The 17,645-nt window shown below is 40.9% G+C and overlaps 1 protein-coding gene across 3 annotated transcripts in view; it reads right to left on the bottom strand.

Moving 5' to 3' along the window:
* The window catches only part of CARD11 (caspase recruitment domain family member 11), a 53,910-nt gene that overhangs the window by 13,585 nt on the left and 22,680 nt on the right, over window positions 1-17,645 (bottom strand). For 2 of the 3 annotated variants that reach the window (XM_075104857.1, XM_075104854.1), the window contains 11 exons: window positions 11,757-11,969; window positions 10,991-11,128; window positions 9,783-10,108; window positions 8,310-8,489; window positions 6,221-6,373; window positions 6,005-6,130; window positions 5,315-5,512; window positions 4,655-4,834; window positions 3,572-3,626; window positions 2,231-2,346; window positions 945-1,048 (listed from right to left, as the gene is read on the bottom strand). In XM_075104857.1, coding sequence (XP_074960958.1) covers window positions 945-1,048; window positions 2,231-2,346; window positions 3,572-3,626; window positions 4,655-4,834; window positions 5,315-5,512; window positions 6,005-6,130; window positions 6,221-6,373; window positions 8,310-8,489; window positions 9,783-10,108; window positions 10,991-11,128; window positions 11,757-11,955 — 1,775 coding nt within the window. In that variant the 5' untranslated portion in view covers window positions 11,956-11,969. The remainder of the gene's footprint in view (window positions 1-944; window positions 1,049-2,230; window positions 2,347-3,571; window positions 3,627-4,654; window positions 4,835-5,314; window positions 5,513-6,004; window positions 6,131-6,220; window positions 6,374-8,309; window positions 8,490-9,782; window positions 10,109-10,990; window positions 11,129-11,756; window positions 11,970-17,645) is intronic. The other variant, XM_075104855.1, reaches the window with a different exon arrangement.

Genomic DNA, 17,645 nt, shown 5'->3' with positions numbered 1-17,645 from the left:
AGCATTAAAAATCTAAATAAAGTTCTAGTAAAGATTAGATCTAAAACATAGATCTAATAAAGACCTAAACCCTCCACATATATTGCTTTCTTCCAAATCAGTTTGCCTGGGCTTTGTTCTTTTCTCCTTCTCCTTGGGACCTTTACGGAATGCATTTGTATCTTCTGAAGTTTCTGATACAAACACTGATGCTATTGACACCAACATCAAAACAGTACGTCCAAGTACTGCAGTGCTATAAACCTTTTAGAAAAGGGGCCAGTGCCATTTAGGGGACTGCAAGGCAAGCAAGGTCTCTCTCCTTCCTGTCAGTAACTTCCCATTCCCCAGCTGAGCTGATTTCACTCCCCGGGGAAGTCCTCAGCGCCATGACCAGACAGAAGTGGAAGCTGCAGCAGCAGGTGAAGCAGAGGGCAATGCACCTCTCTCCCCTCATCGCTATGCTGAGATACAGAGTCCTGAGCCGGACAAAAAAAACTTCCCTCCTCCACTTCTCCCCCACTATTCCTCACAGACATTCAAGCATCTCTGCTCTATTTTGGCAGTTTACAGAGGAGAAGGAGGGGCTGTGAGAGGGACACAGACGCAGGCAGGATGGAGCTGAGAAGCAACAAGTGAAGCCGTATCAGTCTACAGAGGTAGAGCACATTCTCCAATAGCACTGGTGCCCAGTCATTTCAGTAGTTTCTTATTATATACATTTAAAAAGTCAATGCTGCAGCGGTATCACTGTGTCATTCATCCCAGATGAACTATCAGAGACTCCCAAGTGTTTTGGACAAAATTAGGGGTGAAGGACTGCACCCCTGAGAAGTTTAGAAAGTCAGTCCTGCTGCTTAATAGAAGCTCTCCAACTAGAGACAGACACAAGGACATGTAAGGCCATTTTTGCCTCCCCCTTGTGAAAACAGTTCCAGGCATATTTCACCAGCATGGCTACCTACCTGCAATGAGGGGCATCCTCTTTGCAACGTCGGACTATTGAATCATTTCCTGGAGGCTCAGGAGTGGTAGACATGATACTGTCATTGCGATTTCTCAGGGTTTGCTTTTAAAAAAAGAAAAGCCACAGAAAGGTTATCTGTCTTAAACGGGCTATCATTTCTAACTTACAGAAGCATTAACCTGCTCACTTGCCAGTGGTACTCTGCACTGTGAAGCACACGCAACAGTAAGAAAAATTGATTCTATATGCGCAGAATGCTACATACAAGAGCTTTCATATCCATATATTCCAGTACTGTAGCGATACGCACAGCTTGTGTGCTGGCACAGTACCTTTTTCTGTGACCACAGACTGGCTGATTTACCAAAGAATTTTAACTTTACCCTTGATGTGTGGAGTATGTGTTGCACAGCTGACATATAGGAGGAAGAGGAAGATAAGTAGAACGTATGTATACTTATATATATAAATAGTAGGAATGAAGAAGAAAAATACAGATTTCCATATATTAACTTATTAATCTAGTACACTGGAAACTAAATTGTACTACAGGGAAGACAGTATAAGTCAGCTGAATATCCAATGGATATTCCAAAGGATATTCCTAACTCAGCTAAGCTTATTATGAGAGGCAGGGAGTTCTTTCCTGGCTATTCTTGGATATAATTTTCATTTCCTGGGGGCAGCATCTTTCATGGTGTTCTAGAAAGATGTTTTGTTCTTTGTTATTAACACTCTGCAAGAGCACTCTTTCTGTCTGCTTGCCCTGCTGTGTCAGTGCTCACATATGTATAATGGAATATCTACCTTGGGAGATTATGGGGATACAGCAAGCAGGGAAGAAATGGTTTGGCTATGGTATGCAGAAATTTCCAGCTGTGATCTGCACCCCTTTTCTCACTCACTGTTACTTATAGACAGGAAAAGCATTACAGAACTCAAAAAAGCCCTGATAATTTTCTTAAATAAATTACAAAGCAGCTTTTAAAGCAAATCTCTTCCTTCTAACAGTAAATGTGAAATGGCATAAGGAGACAGCAAGAGGTCATAAATACCTTTGAAATATCTTTAAATAAACATAAACCAATTCTGTGATTTTGGAAAAGGCTAATAACATGGTTCCAACAAAATGCTGGTAAAAGGATTAAGGGAGCCTCTGACAAGGGCCTTGAATGTGATAACAGCTGGGATGCTAGTGAAGTGCTAATACTGGGTTGTGAAAGCTCTGAACCACATTAGGAGAGACGGTCGTAGACAGGCAAGGGGCATCGGAAGGCTCCTTACAATTTTGCTGACTTCACAGCTGCTGATGGAGTTACTGATAGAAACAGAATTAGAGGAACTCGTGTCTGTGCGGCCATTGCTGGCATCAGCCCCATCTTCATCCTGTGTCCTGACTGCTGCGCTCACAGATGACAGAGAAAAATAGACACCAGAGAAAATTACGTCAGATCACTTTCAATACAGAGTCTTTCACAGATTTGCAACAACACTTAGGATTATCTTTCCCTTTCAGCTTATATTGTTTCCCCACCCTGCACTGGACAGAGGCCTCAGGAAGCACTCTGTGCCCTGCAGCTCTGGCTCCCTTTTCTTCCCCGCCAGCTTCCCAAAGTACAGAAATGCACGCCACTCTGGACAGCCTCTTGCCAACTTTTTCTTTCAACTCTGTCCTGCAGGTTTTTATTAGATCTATGAATGCTGTTTGACAAATTAAAGAAGGATTGTTTTATTAATTTATGTTTCAACTTCATCATCTGAATCTGGTAGTCTGCAATAAGGTTGGCTCACTGAATTACACTTTTTTTATAACAAAAGCTTTAGAACAGGGACCAAAAAGCATGAGATCCCTCAGCAGCCCTAGGTAGCACAGTGTGAATCTTTGTGGACTCCTTCCCTTCCTCAGCACCTCTAATTTGTACTAATGTTGCATGTTACCTGATACCAAACATGCTGTTTAACATGCAGTATCTTGCAGCAGGAACCATGTTTCCCATCACATTTTGTACAACAGTGAGCATGCTGCCACACATAACAAATAAAGGAAGTGCTGCCTAAGATGGTGTCTGGTTCAAGAGCAGCGTTACATAAATAAGAGGAATTAGGAGCAGCTCAAACATGAGTATACAGCAACTAATTTGGTAACTTGGCAGCTGGCTGTTGGGTAGGTCAACGCTCCTCCCCCCAACCTCTGCAGTGCTTTAGATTTAAAATTAATTCCTTTTTTCTGAAGGACAAAGGAACTCATTAGGTCATCACTAGATTAGGGTCTTTTCAGCTTTTTTTCCAACAGCAAAAAGAGAATAGTATAATGACTTTTAGTACAGGTATTACACTGATGACATCAAAATTTTTGTAAGCTAAAAGGAAAATTGAGTAAACAGAAAATTGAGGTAAGGTATGGGATACCTCTGGAGGTATCTTTGGATGGAGAGGACATTCAGGTAGAGATCTTGACTGTTTAAATTATTACATTGTTCACTATGAGAGAAAGTGTCTTTTTTACTGACTTGGACTTAGTTAAGGATTTCCCTGCCTGGCATATTTGTTAAAACAACTTAAAGAGATTAAGTGAATGAGACAAAGCAACAGAAAAGGAGGAAGGACATGGATGCTCTTTCTGACCTTGAAACTCTGATGTTTTGTTCATGCTGACAGGGGATTTAGCTCTTGGATTTATCTAAGAGAAAGAGGACAAAAATCAGCAGAAATGCAGAATATTTGCCATACGCTGTAAACCAGATATTTTCACCCCTTTTTTTACTGTTATGCTGCAATAAATTTGCCCTCCCTTGAACAAGGCCCAAAATTTAGAAGATATGTAGATATCTAAATGCCACTGCAGTGAACGAGGGTTAGCTACCTAGCTACTTTTAGAAGTCTGGCTCAAATGCCGGGCAATTTCCAGGTTCTGTGGAGGGAACAAAGAGACAAAAGGTGAAGTGGGTGCCTTGGGGCTGGTTTCAGGCAGCTGTTAATACAACAGGCATCCTTTTGGAATGTGCAATGTAAAAAATGCAGCTCTATTGCCATAAGTAATAATGACAGTCAGAGCTCAAAAAGGTTATAAAGGGCAGGCAGAATTCAAATGCAGATGAAAGGAAAGAGAACTTCAAACCCCTGAATGTTAGATTGTATATTTTTTACTATTCATGAATCAGATCATAGCTGTACGAATGCAGCTAGTCGTGGAAATCGTGGACCTAACTCATGCTACTCCTTACTCTTAAGTAAGAGGAAATTGCCATAATTTAATTCTAAATTACGCAGTTAATTTTGCTCTAGATTGTGTCCATTTCTTTCTATTATTTCTTCCAGCTGATGTGAGCTTTTCCACCAATGCTTCATTTTCCACCTTCAGTTACTTGTGCACTGGACTTTGGGCATTATGTCATTTTTTTTCACTACTGTTAAGAAGGCAAAGGATCGATTTATTGACAACTCTCCAAGAATGTGAATGAACAGCAGAAGCAAGGAGAATACACAAAATAGGGAGAAAGGGCAGAAAATGGCCTCGGAAGCCTGATTATATCTGCTCCTCAAGATGCAAATCACTACAGGGCAAAAACTGACAGCTCACTATCATATACAAATCTGTTCTTATCTTTATAGCACAGCACTTTCAGAGGCATGACTGCAACATGTATTATATCTCTTAGTTCTAACAGTCCCTGCACTATATCATTCCAGCCTCATATTAAGACACACCTGGATTCCCTTTAGATTCACTCTCCTCTTGAGTCGCGCTTGATCAGGCAAGAAGAATTTGTTGTCTTCTGGAGACTCTTCAGAAGTGGAGGAGTCATCTGCCTCCTGACCATTGGCTTTTGGGCTAGGAGTTCCAAATGTCTGGGAGATAATGGTAATGGGTAGATTCCGTGGCAGACTCTGAAGATCAGAAGGAAACACTTTACTTCTGAGACCAGTTTGGCACAACTCCTCATAACCTCCCTTTAGAGTAATCTGATTGAACTTTCTGTGATGCCAGTGCTTCAGAACCTCACGCAGAATGTGGCTCCAGACCCAAATCAGTAATTCAGATCGACATTTGTGGGAATTTCTGTTCAGTGGGGCACGTATTTGTAGTTTCTACCCCAGTATAGAAATAAATTGTCTTTCTGTGTTTCTTTCCCTTCCATGTAAAATCCAGTTGTGGAATGCCAGCCTGTGAGAAGCTATGTGCATTGCACAGACAACTTGAACCCCACTGTACTGAAGAACTCACAACACTGACATTTAGTAGAAGGAGGTTATTTTTTTCAGTTAATTCACAGAGAGAATTAAAAAAGTCCCCTCTCCCTTCCACATCAAAGTGTTTTTAAAAGCAAGCTTAAAGAGAGAACTTGTGTCTCTCTTCCTCAGCCCTACCTGGTCGTGAAAGTTATTGTCCTTAGACAGCCGTCGGAGTTTGCACTCCAGGTTAACAATGCAAGCTTCTTTCCGAACCACCTCAATTCGGAGTTCATCATTTCTCTCCTCCAGCTCTCGAATCTGCTTCCTGTATTTATCTTTTTCAATAAGACAATGTGAATACTGTGTCTGAGCCTCATCACGTGAGCGGAATGCCTGCAGTGGAGAGAAGAAACCTCTTTTGCACCTGGGCACCAGGTACCTTCTCCTGCTGGGTTTGTTTGTATGGTGTTTGGAACGGGGACTTCAGATCTGGTAACCATTCACCAATTAACACAGCAGTTAGGATGAGGATGTGCCACAGTAGTACCATTAAAAATTATGATGATGAGGGTGGTTCATTTCCAGCTCCCTCTTGGTTGGTGGCAAAATGCTCCAGAGTGCAAACCAGATGACTTGACACTAATACAAAAGCCTGCAGTAGCTGTTGTTACGATCTTGGTCCTGCCTGCCAGATGCTATGCTGTGGAAACAACCCAATATTATCTTATGTTTAATTACTGCAATACAAATTCCAACAAGTAGAATTTCTTGTAACTGTATATTTTTTAATGGTATTTTGGGTCTGATTACCCAAAATTCCCCAAAGTGACACATATGAGATACAGGCCTTTGCAAGTAATTTTCCCCACTTCAACTGTTAGATACCTGGTCTCGCTCCTTTTCCACCTCTTCTAGCTGTATCATCACAGTGTTCATACGGTGCTTGTACATCTCACAGTCTTTTCCTAGTGTTGAACACTTTAACTCCAAATCTTCTTTCTCTTCAAGATACTGGAAATGACACACTGTTAACCACCACTGCTCTCAGAGGTCTTTTGGGTACTAGCCCGAGATATTCCATCTTCCTATCCTATTTCTCACCTTATCTCTCAAGTCCTCAACATGACGAATCTCCTCTTGGAGATTAAAGATCTTGTTAACTAATTCATGACGATCTTCTAGTGCCTCTTTACGGTCATGCTCCAGAATATCCAAAATGGCTTTGTCTGAATCTGGCAAACTCCGCTTGTCAGCCTGAGGAAAGACATTTTTAAGATACAGGCCAGGGAAAGAGAAAAAAGTATTGAGGAAGAAAAGTAACAAGACAGTAGCAAACAAGAGGAATAGAAAATGAACATGGTATTGCAGTGGGAAAGGAGAAGAGATGGACATTTGTTCATATTTTAAAATAGTGTCAGAAAAGATGAATAAAGGCTGTCTTGCTCTCAGAATAGTCTGATGAAGGAACTGTTTTACTGTTTTATTGTACTGGCTATAATTTGATCCATTTTGGATGCAGTGATAATTCTTCACTCCAAGCCCTGCATTCAAAACTCTTCTCTGTTAATCAGCTCTCACGGAGCACAAAAATCACCCTTTGCCAAAGAGCAGGGCCTAAGAAAACATTCAGAGGAATTTTTAAAGCATGCATAGGCTTTGCAGTGCTGTGCTTAGAGAATATTAAACATGCCTGAAGTAGCTTGTACCACTTTATTTTCTGTAGTGTCCAGCAGTATTTTTTCTTTCAGATTTAAAATTAACAAGATTACCAGAGTAGGTTCCAACAAATAAATTGCCATCCAAAATTAACCATAAATGGTAGATGAAAAGGGCATAAAATGCAAGCAAGTAATATGCATATTTATTCTGAAAATACCTAGACTACGTTGGAGATTTCAGTGACATTTTGGTTACCTAATATTTCTAAGTATACCCAAGTATTTCTAAAACAAACTCCCTTTTGTTTATTTATACTTTCACTTAGGAGAATGTCAGCCCTATTTTTAGCTATTTTGTGATTTTTTTCTCTGTTTTTTGGGTGCTATAAGACCATTTCAATTAATATAAGAGATTCTGCATGGACCAGAACTCCCAGAACCTTCTATGCTACACCCTTTTTAGCCTTTGAATTGGATTTGTGTTAGAACTAAGAATCATTAGGCACTGCTAGAGGCTACAGCCATTTCTGAAATGCATTCTACTGATAATATTTTAAGTGTCATTTTAAAATGCCACAAGCCTTTTCCAGCAAAGTGCTAAGCACTCTCACATGTACCCTAATATTTGGCTAAGCTCTTCACAGAGTAAGACAGTGCTAAATTTGCTGCATATCATCCTTTTTCCCCATCTGCCCAAATAAAGGCTAGTTAAGACGCCTGTGCAAGGTACAGCAGTGATCTATGGGGCATTCTGCTAACTAGTGACCACCCAGGTACAGAAACCTTTATTACCTTCTGCCTCATTAAGACCTTTTGGCATAGATAAGACAATAGCATAGAACATGGTACACAGAGCCACTGTCAGAAATTTCTGGGCTGGCTATTTAACACAGCTTTGTAGTGACAGACTGGTACAAAGAACCACAGCAGGGCTAAAACATATAGCTGAATGCTCAGCAATTAAACAGCTGCACTCTGCACCTTGAAAGAGTCGATTGCTCATGTACGGCTTGATTGAACTCCTCCTCATGCACGTGTTTGTACAAGGAGTACTACAGACAGCTGGGAGCTATATAACCAACCTGTTATTCCAAACTTCGCACTTATGCTTACTGTAGCTTTACAGGTGGAGGTTTCACCCAATGCTTCCTAGCACTATAACAGGAGTATGTCCTGAGCTGGAGGTGAGGAGTAGAAGCAGAGACCATGCCACCTCCTCTTGTCCCTAGTTACCAGTTTCCCTGTTATGTACTCAACTCCCTGTCCCTTACTGGAAACACATGGGAGCTGTCACCACCACCTGCTGCTTCTCTGTCCCACTCTCACAGCCTCCTCCAGACACTTAGATCCTGAAGGGAAGCCACCAAAGCAGCCTGTGAAGAGACATGGGGTATGAAAGACAGTATGGGATGCAAGTGTGGAGGGTGCCTGGAGGCAAGGAGTGACTGAAGCCTGCTGAATCCATCATCTGGGTAGCAGGAGGTGTAAGATGAAGTGCCTTGATTTTTAAATGTAGCAATCTGCTTTTATACCTGAATGATGGACTGTAACTCCTGGATTTTAGTCTTCATCATCTCATTTTCCCGCTCTAGCTCCAGAACCTGTTCCTTTTTGGGTCGGTTTTCAATATCATTTTTCAGCTTCAAAGACTGGTTCCTCTCCAGCTTGCACTCCTCTTCCACCTTGTTCAAGCGATGCTTCAGCTGGTCAATCTAGAGCAGACCGAGAGCAGTGAAAAGGAGAAACAGGAAAGGAAAGAAATAATTCCTAGCTCTGATATTAACTGCTCTGAAAACACTCTCACTTCCAGGTGAAAACGTACTGTCATAGGTGGAAAAAATAGCTTAAACTGTGAATGCTACCAAGCAGCAGATAATTGGGTGTATGTGCATGTGTGTTGACCATCCACAATTGAACTGTTGAACTCTCAAGCAGAAGCCTGCTATTTGCTAGCTACAACTGGTATGGGCTGGTTGTAAATTCAGATAACATCTGGACTAAAAAAAATGTGGCATGTCCTCAGTTGTCCAATAAATAAAGAGATACGGAACAGAACTAACACAAGGAGGCTGACTAGACGTTGTGCTTTTGCACGCAGACTGTTTGGATTGGGAAAAATAGGGGCCTTCAGTTCTGGATAGGAAATTGGGGTTTGCAAAAAGAAAAAGTGGTTTCAGGCAGAAGGGGGCCTGGGACGGAGAAGGAGATGATCCTGGCTAGAGGGAAAAATTTCAAGTGGGGTTACATCCTAGAGATCAGATTGTTGCACAGGGATGAAGGCCAGGGGATGCCCAGGGACTTTGGCCTGTAATGCCTGCAACTGGTGACTGTGAACAGCTGCACAGCACGAACCAACACGACTTTCTGCCCAACCACCACACACCAGCAGGGATCTCCCTGCAGGGAAGGGATGTCGAACCCAAATGGCGGCAGCGCCGAGACTGGGGAGTGAGCAAACAACTGTGAAAAAACAAAGTGGGGTAAAACATCTGATATCATTGGTTTGAAAACAAACCCCAATGTCCAGATCAACTATGAGCAGCTGTTTACTCCATTTCATCTGTGACACAGACACAAGCATGAATTTTATGGCACTTGAAGAATTTCTCTGTATTTCCTAAATGGCCTCAAGCTGTTCCAATGCTCTATGTGAGACTTTTTGAATAAACCACCAACAGCTGTAGTGCAAACCTGGATAACAGCCCCAAAATAATACTGAGCCTGAAAAGCTGAAATTATGTTTTCAGCAAACAATTATGTTTTCAAATTTTTGTTTTAAAATATGTTATGTTCTGTTAATCCATTACAAGTATGTAAATTATCTGCCATTAATACACATCACTGCAGCTAGCATTTCTGTATATCGATGCCTCTAATCATCTGGATGAGCAAAGCAAATGAGAGCTCTACACCTTTCTACTGTCATAGAAGGTCTCATTTTGCCAGCTGCCACTGGCATGCTCCATTGCTGCTCTGATTAAAGCAGCCCAGAGCATTTATCTCACCTCTAACTGGAGGTCTCGGCTCCTTATCACAGCCATGCTCTTCTCGTCACTCAGCTGGGCATATCTCATGGCCAGATTGTAGTTTTCATCTTTCACCTTGACCAGCTCATCATTGTAGTTGTTCCTCTCCTCCTTCATCTTGTTGTATCTCTCCTGGAAGGTCAGCAGCTCTATCTTGTTCAGTTTTAGCTGTTTTCGCTCATCCTCCAACTGGCGAGACTTAGCCAAGAGTTCACAGCGCTGCACATCTTTTGTCTTTACTTGCTGCTGAAGCTTAATGATCTCATTCATTAGGAAATGGGTAAGGCCTTCATGTCCCTCCTCCACTGAAAATGTTTGGACAGCTTATCAACTGCTAATAAAGTAACTTTATGCTAAGTAGAAACAGCAGAACTGAGTAAAAAACAAATGTCCCAGAATATGTACAGAGGTGCAGAATAGGCACAAATACATACACACTGGTATATCTGACTGGCAGCAGTGCAAATATTGCACAGCACATTGTTGCTGGAATCACAATATACATGCACAGGCCTGTGGAAATAGCACAAACTTTGTAGTATGAATCTGTATGAGTAAAATTAATCTGAATGCTGCAAATTTGCTGCACATGTGTAGGTCATCAGTGTAACTTAGTTCGCTGTTCTAATGTTTCTTGAGACTTCTTGTAATGCCTATCTATCATTATCGCTCTCTACAACTACCTGAAAGGAGGTTGTAGTGAGGTGGGGGTTGGTCTCTTCTCCCAGGTCACTAGCGATAGAAAGAGAGGAAATGGCCTCAAGCTGCGTCAGGGGAGGTTTAGATTGGGTATTAGGAAAAATGTCTTCACTGAAAGAGTGGTCAGGCATTGGAACAGGCTGCCGGGGGAGGAGGTGGAGTCACTATCCCTGGAGGTGTTCAAAAAACATGTAGATGTGGCACTTCAGGACATGGTTTAGGAGACATGTCGGTGTTGGGTTGACAGTTGGTCTTGATGATCCTATCCTAGAGGTCTTTTTCAACCTTAATGACTCTATGAATCTATGATTCAATTTGAAGCTTATACATTACCTGTTGCTAGCTCATTTTGCATTGAAGGGGACTGAAAAACTGCAGAATACTGCTACAAGATTAGCTTTTATTTCTGTTTCTTGCCTGAAAAATCAAACCCTGTCTTCAAGACAGTCTGTATTTCAACAGGCTCCTTTGGAACTGATTCTACTCACCAACAATAGTGGAAAATCTCCGTGTAGGTTCTTTCCCTGTCACCAGTTTGTAGAGTTCAGGGTAGTAAAACTCTAGGCTCTCTAAGAAAACTACATAGCCCCTTTGGCCCTTGGTGTGGAGAATGTCCAGCAGTCGGCCTAAGTACAGAGAACAGAGAGAGAGGTGACATGTCAGCACTATGAGCAGCATAAGCAAGTACTGTTTCCCTGAAATCAAATCTGCTTAAGGTTTGTCTCTGCCACAGCAATGTGCTGTGGAAAATCTGGCTGATTAATTGAGTTCAGCTGAACTCATAAAGTAATGCCATGTATTCTTTATGTTTGTGCTGATCATTATTCTGAAGGAGTGCGGGCAAATTGGTCTCTGGAACAGAAATTTAGAAAGGCATGTTATTCAGCACAGCCTTTACCAGGCAGCCCTGAAACACTAGGATGGCAGACCCTTCAGTGACAAATCATGAAGCAGGGCAAGACAGCTGAAAATGTACTCTTGGAATGGCATTGGCTGCTGCTCGTGCTAACTGAAATATTTGCCAAGGCTTTGATGGGAATATGAACCCTACGAGCTCCAGTCTGCACCGCACTGGAAAGAATCGTTGTTCGCAAAATAGCAGCAGCAGATTCCCCCCTTTATATTAAATACCCTGTAAATGAGATACAGGGTTTTCATTTGATAATCCGTAACTTGATACAGGCTCCCTCCAGACTTGGCAAAATAATATTGTTCATACAGGAATACAGATGTAGCCATTCCCAAAATAATTACCTGCTCGGTTAATTTTGGAGGGCAGCATGAGTGAGTTAAGCACCTCATCCTCATCTTGCTCATCGATTACTTTGCACTGCCGTAGGTATGGGGTCAGTTTGGCTGGATTGATGTACCGGCTCAGCATGTGCCGGTTGCTTTCTACATTCTCCCACAAAGCTTCCTCCTCATCTTTCAGTGTCTCCAGGCAGTCATCCATCTCTGGCTCTCCTCCTTAACGAGAGAAACAATTGGCAAATGAACATCAAACAGGACAGTTTCTATCCTGTTACTTTTTTGTGCTTCCATGTCACATAGGATGAGCTTAGAATTACTTCTGACTAATGCTGAATTTGCCCTATATTGAAACTGTTTGAACTGAAGTGCAGCCTGTCCACAGCTCATCTGGAAAGTGACAGTTCAGAGAAGTGCTGTCTTGAGTCTACGACCTATTGCATATTGCTCAGCATCTGTAGCTCAGCTAACTCCATAAAGGTCTCTACAAGCCAGAGAATCCCTCTTCATATTATAAGTAACAGTAAAGGACACAGTGCAATGCAGAAAAGACTATGAACATGCAGATCTCAGAGCACATACTTGCTGCAGGCAGCTAAGGCTGCCATTCTCCCCTCCCTTGTTACTCTCAGCTATACTGATTTGATCCTGCATTTTTTCCTGCATATACGTGATGAGCCAACAGATGTAAATGACTGCACCACAAGGAACAAGCAGCTACTATGTCTGCCTTCTGCTGCTGTGTATAGATCGACTGATGTGCGGGCAGGAATGCAAGTACCTGTGAGTTCAGACCTTGCCTTCCTCCGCATGAGTGGGTAAGTATGAGCATTGTATCACTGAAGTCTGAAAATGTTCTTGACTCATGCAAATATTATCACATGATTTCTGAGTGCTTGCTAAGCAATTTCCTGCCAAGTCCTAATCTGTAACCACCTCATTAGAGAAGGTTACAGGGCAGCCAACAATGAGGTGAGAAAACTTGTACTAAAGGTAAGAGTAAAGAAACTTTGTAAAAATTTTTCCTTCTTAATTTTGTAATATATCTTAACCTTTGAAACAAGTCTTATTTTTGCATTCTAGCATTCTCAAGATCTTGTGATCCAAGTGTCACAAGGAAAATAAGCTTCTATTTCAAGAGTTATTTTACCCCATCAGACACCACGGTGTAAGAAGAATGTGCAGTTCTTAGGTCATATGAGATGAGAGCTGTGCTTTACGAGACTTTGCTGGTAATCAGTAACTAAAGACCTCAGAAGCAATGTGCTGTTTTTCTTGGATCAGAAGAGTTCTTTCCATTGCGTTGTAATTTCCTCAACTTCCGACTTTAGGAACTGCAAAACGCCTGTGTTACACTGAACATCACCGGGCAAACCCAGCTATTAATCTGTATAGCCAGGGGCTAATAACCCCTCATTTGAAAACTAAAAACAGAAGTGCTAATAAAGTGTTTTCCAGTGTTCTGTCATAACGAAATTCAGAATAGTCCTACAAAAATACACGTGCTTTTCTTGACGCTTTCAAAGGCCTTCCCAAATTGTCCAAAATCCTATGCTGGGGTTAGACACCTCTATGAGAAAAATTTGGATGACTTCCTCATAATATGGACAGGCTAGGAGAGTATTGCCAGGGGTTTTGTTCTTCTCCTGCACTCCAATAGCTCTCTCAGAGTTCTTTTCTTTGTAGTTTCACATCTTAGGAACCACTTATTTAGCGTTTTCTCTGCTGCTTGCATGTAGATTTCATTACTCCAGTGACTGCTATTAAACAGGCGAGGAGAGACAACAGTCCTCAGAGGGCAAGGAAGGCCAGGTCTGCTCAATGGGATACAGAATCGTGGGGGCATGGCTGTAGTTAGGGAAAATCTCTCTGGTTTTATGAACTCCTCAAAAGGTGGATGAAATTCTTACTGCCAGTATTTGTGTGGTAAGTTGACACTGCAATAATGAACAGTAGAAAGGTAAAACAATAGAAAAAGCTATATAAAGTAGGCAGCAGTGGGAAGAATGCTAAAGGTGAAATAGCTTCATCTGAAGTACACATACATTCTCATGAACGCCACTCTCCACCACCTATTCCGGAAATAACTGTATTTCACTTCAAAGGTGAATTTAACAAACACTACATAATTGGAGATGCTGAACTTTTGAGAGTAGAAGTTGGTAAAGCAGAAGGTCACACAGTATCTTAGTCATCTTACAGCCACAGCCACCTATTGCATCAAAAAAAAAGGTGTGTTGCAGGCCTTTTAATTTAAGGGAGTGTACCAGGAAGCTCACAGATGGACCCCAGAGCGCAAAAGAAGCACTTGCCTGAATTTCCTGAAATGCAAGATATCTTGTAATCTGCTGCACTGAACCAGAAATTATTACACGCTGTCAGCAGTTCCCTCAGGACATTAGTAAGGGATTTCTCCATTAAATGATTCAAAGAAGAGTTCAGTCATCAGCGTAATTCTCAACATTAATACATTTTTTTACCTGACATTAAAAATACCTTTATCAAATAGTCCCTCGTGTACGGGCATAATATATCCATACTGTTATTTTGCAGACATAAGGTTTAATGGGAAAGTAATAAGTATAGTGCATGAATGGCTAAGAATTTTAAAAGGAGATTTCTGGTAGCAAACTCCTGTTAAACAGGGGCAACTCCCTAGAAACAGCATTTAGTGGAGTGGTCCTTCACCGCCATGTGGGAATTTCAGAGTCTTCCTTTTGCTTTCTTCTTTGGATTTCCACCTTGGGAATGCCCTACCAGAGGCACAGCTAAGCTCTCTCCTGACTCATTGGACCGTTCATCAACTCTCAGGGATTACTGCTGCGTGACGGGTAGCACTCCCCTCTTTCCTAGAGCTTGAGGTATTGCCTCTGGTGTGTTTCCTTGGCCAGGCTGGTCTAAGAGTATAAGCCCCGAGTTATCTGCATTGTCTTGTGGAGCTATTCCAGGGACAATAGCAATGGACGGCTGATATTAGGACAGCACCCTTCTTCGTGAGCAAATATTTCTTTGATTTAGTATTTAATATAATATTGAATAGGAACTAAAATGCTTGTGATTGAAATTTTAGTGTGCTGGTCAAAAAACAGACATGACAACTGAAACTCAGTGGGAAATCAGGAAAGGTATTGTATTAGGGCTTTAATTTTAAAAGATGTTCAGCAGCACATGCATTTTCTAGGTATTTAAAAGACCTTATTCCCTGTTTCTGTCCTTCCTTCCTGTGATGATATTGCAGAAAAGTTGTTTTCACTTTTAAAATTAAAAACAACAGATTTAAAGTGTTTTCAAATGTGTAATCTCTTATTTAATCTGAACGTTATTACCATTATCTAGTTTCTGATTCTAACATCTCTTGAGCTGCAACCTGACACATTCAGAAGCTGTGATATGTCACAGAAATACTATGGCATCCGTTACAAATCACAGGTGTGAAGTCACAGACTTGGACTGACATCAACAGACATTAACCCAAAAGGAATAAGAATTGCCACAGCAGTTAAAAAATTGCTCTCCTGCTGCTCCTTTCAGTCGTTAGTATACAACATAGCTTTTAACTGCGGGAGATCTTACTCCAGAAATAATCTCAGCTAGTCCCATCAAAGATCTCTGTAGAAGTAGACAAATAAAAGGGAGAATCCCTTTTTACATTAAAAGAAACACTCTACTCCCCTCATCTCCTTTTCTCTCTCAGGGATTACCCTTCTCTTGGCTGTTGCACACAAATGAATCTTCCAATGTGTTTGCTATTTTTTTGTTATATTTTTCAACTGAACAAATCACCTTGCAGTTAAAGCTGTTCTCTGATCTCTCTCAGACTCCACACTTTCATACGTCAGTGACACTCTCCATTGATCAAGGGAATAAAGCCTGCAGGCTTCAGAACCAGGGGTTCTATAAAGTTCTCATCATCAGGTCACATCTAAAGCTTCATTTTTTGTGATTCATTTTATGACGGTGCAGAAATTAACCCTTCAGCCGTTTAATTATTTGCATCCCCTTGCTCTGAATTCTTGCCAGCCTGTCAATACCGAGAAATCGCCATGTACCAGACTGCAAATGCGGGCTTCAGCTACGGTGTCTGATTTCTTGGTATCTCCTTTGCGAAAAATGAAAAAAGGGTATTGTCCTCATACTGAGAAGCAGGAGGACGTTTATTTTGGAAGAGATGATCTATTTTAATGTTTTGGACTTCTGCATTTGTCACAGATGTTCACAGACTGGCAGTATTTAAAAAGAAACCACAACACACAAAATGTTTGTGTAAATTATAAGTTAATAAGAACGGAAGTTTATGTTAAATACTAAATTTTTGTATATAAACCAGAAAAGGATTACATATAAATTATTACACATTAAAGCAAAAATAAAGATTAAAATAACACTTTAAAACTCTGCATATAATTATCCTCAGCACTTTGAGGGTATTGTATTACATCCTCTTTCTATGCATATCTCTAGATTTCATGGGGCAATACCCTTTCTCCGTCAAGTTTGTGTAGCACCTCACGTGATAAAGTATAACGGGGTGATTTTCTCAAAAGCTGCTTGTATGGATATGGGCAGATTTGCAATATCAGACAACCACAAAACCACAAAGGGATTTAGAGCTATTTTTAATTTTAGAGGAAAGTCACAGTTTAAAGGGTGATAAGGAAATTATATTCCTTTGCTTAAGGACAGGAGAGCTCTATTTGCCCTCCTGGCTTTCTGAAACGCTGAGTACCAGCAGTTTCCAATTATGCTGGCTCCACTGCTGGATGTTCTACGGTACTGGAAACCACTTTTAAAAGCCTTAAACATTGATTAAGAAGTCTAAATTTGGTTAGCCATACTTGCAAATTTTTTGGATACAGATGCCTAAACCTGGGCTCCCAAAGATGAGGAGACAGTGCCTTCATCTGCCTTTAAGAATTTGCACTTCATATTCATTCTTTCTACCAGTGTCCCCACCTGAAAACAAGGCTGCTAAGAGTATTTTTATGACAAGGTAGGACTCATTAATTAGTGACTGCAAAGTGCTTGGAAACACCAAGATGGTGGCCCTGGAAAAACATTTATTATTTATGCAGTTTTATTACTTCAGATTTTGTAGGCCTTAGAATACTTCCTGAAGCCAGCAGCACCACTGAATGGACTGGGCTGTATTTCTGTTGTAGGTCACAGTGGCTGTATATGGAAAGAACCATTCTGTATCTATCAGAACCCACTCTTTATATAAAAGATTCAACCAGCTTACTGAATGCCATGGTTTCAACAAAATAGAAAAGAAAAATATAGAATAAGAGATACCAAAGTAATAGAAGAGCAGGAAGCTTTGAACACAAAATAGGATTATTTTCGCACAAATGTAGTCTATTCAATACCATTGAGTCAATCTTCCTGTTACACACAACCTACAAAAAAACCCCAAACTCTAGCAGACTTGCAAAGCTTCAGTGAGGTAAAGCTAGATCTTCAGTGAAGCCAGATGACAGTAATAGTCATAAATACTACTCCCATTTTCTGAACAGAAGAGAGACAGAGATAACCAAACCGAACTCCCTAACTGGTTCAAAGGGTTCTGGAGGCATATTCATCTTGCTGCTACAAGCAGAAGAAAGAAAGAAAATTCCCCTCATTTTCATAACTATTAGCTCAACAACAACCAAGTGAGAGAAAAAGAAATTAAGAATTCTATCATGTTAGACTATTCAGCATCTCTGCTCTATGAAAAAAAGAGAAAGCAATAGAATGAATCAGAGATTTCTCTCTAACCACTATTCCTGTCCTAACAGAAGAGGGTCAGAAGAATTAATACAGAGGAACTCTCTTTAATTATGTCTCCTTTGCCTTTATTTACTCTCCTAAGAACAGATCCGTATAAAACTCCATCTCAGAAAAAAAGAAAGGGTA

This window comes from Phalacrocorax aristotelis, chromosome 10 (genome assembly GCF_949628215.1).
Source record: "Phalacrocorax aristotelis chromosome 10, bGulAri2.1, whole genome shotgun sequence".
Taxonomy (NCBI): domain Eukaryota; kingdom Metazoa; phylum Chordata; class Aves; order Suliformes; family Phalacrocoracidae; genus Phalacrocorax; species Phalacrocorax aristotelis.
Note: the sequence above shows the minus strand (reverse complement) of the source record. Positions and strands in the feature narration are given on the sequence as shown.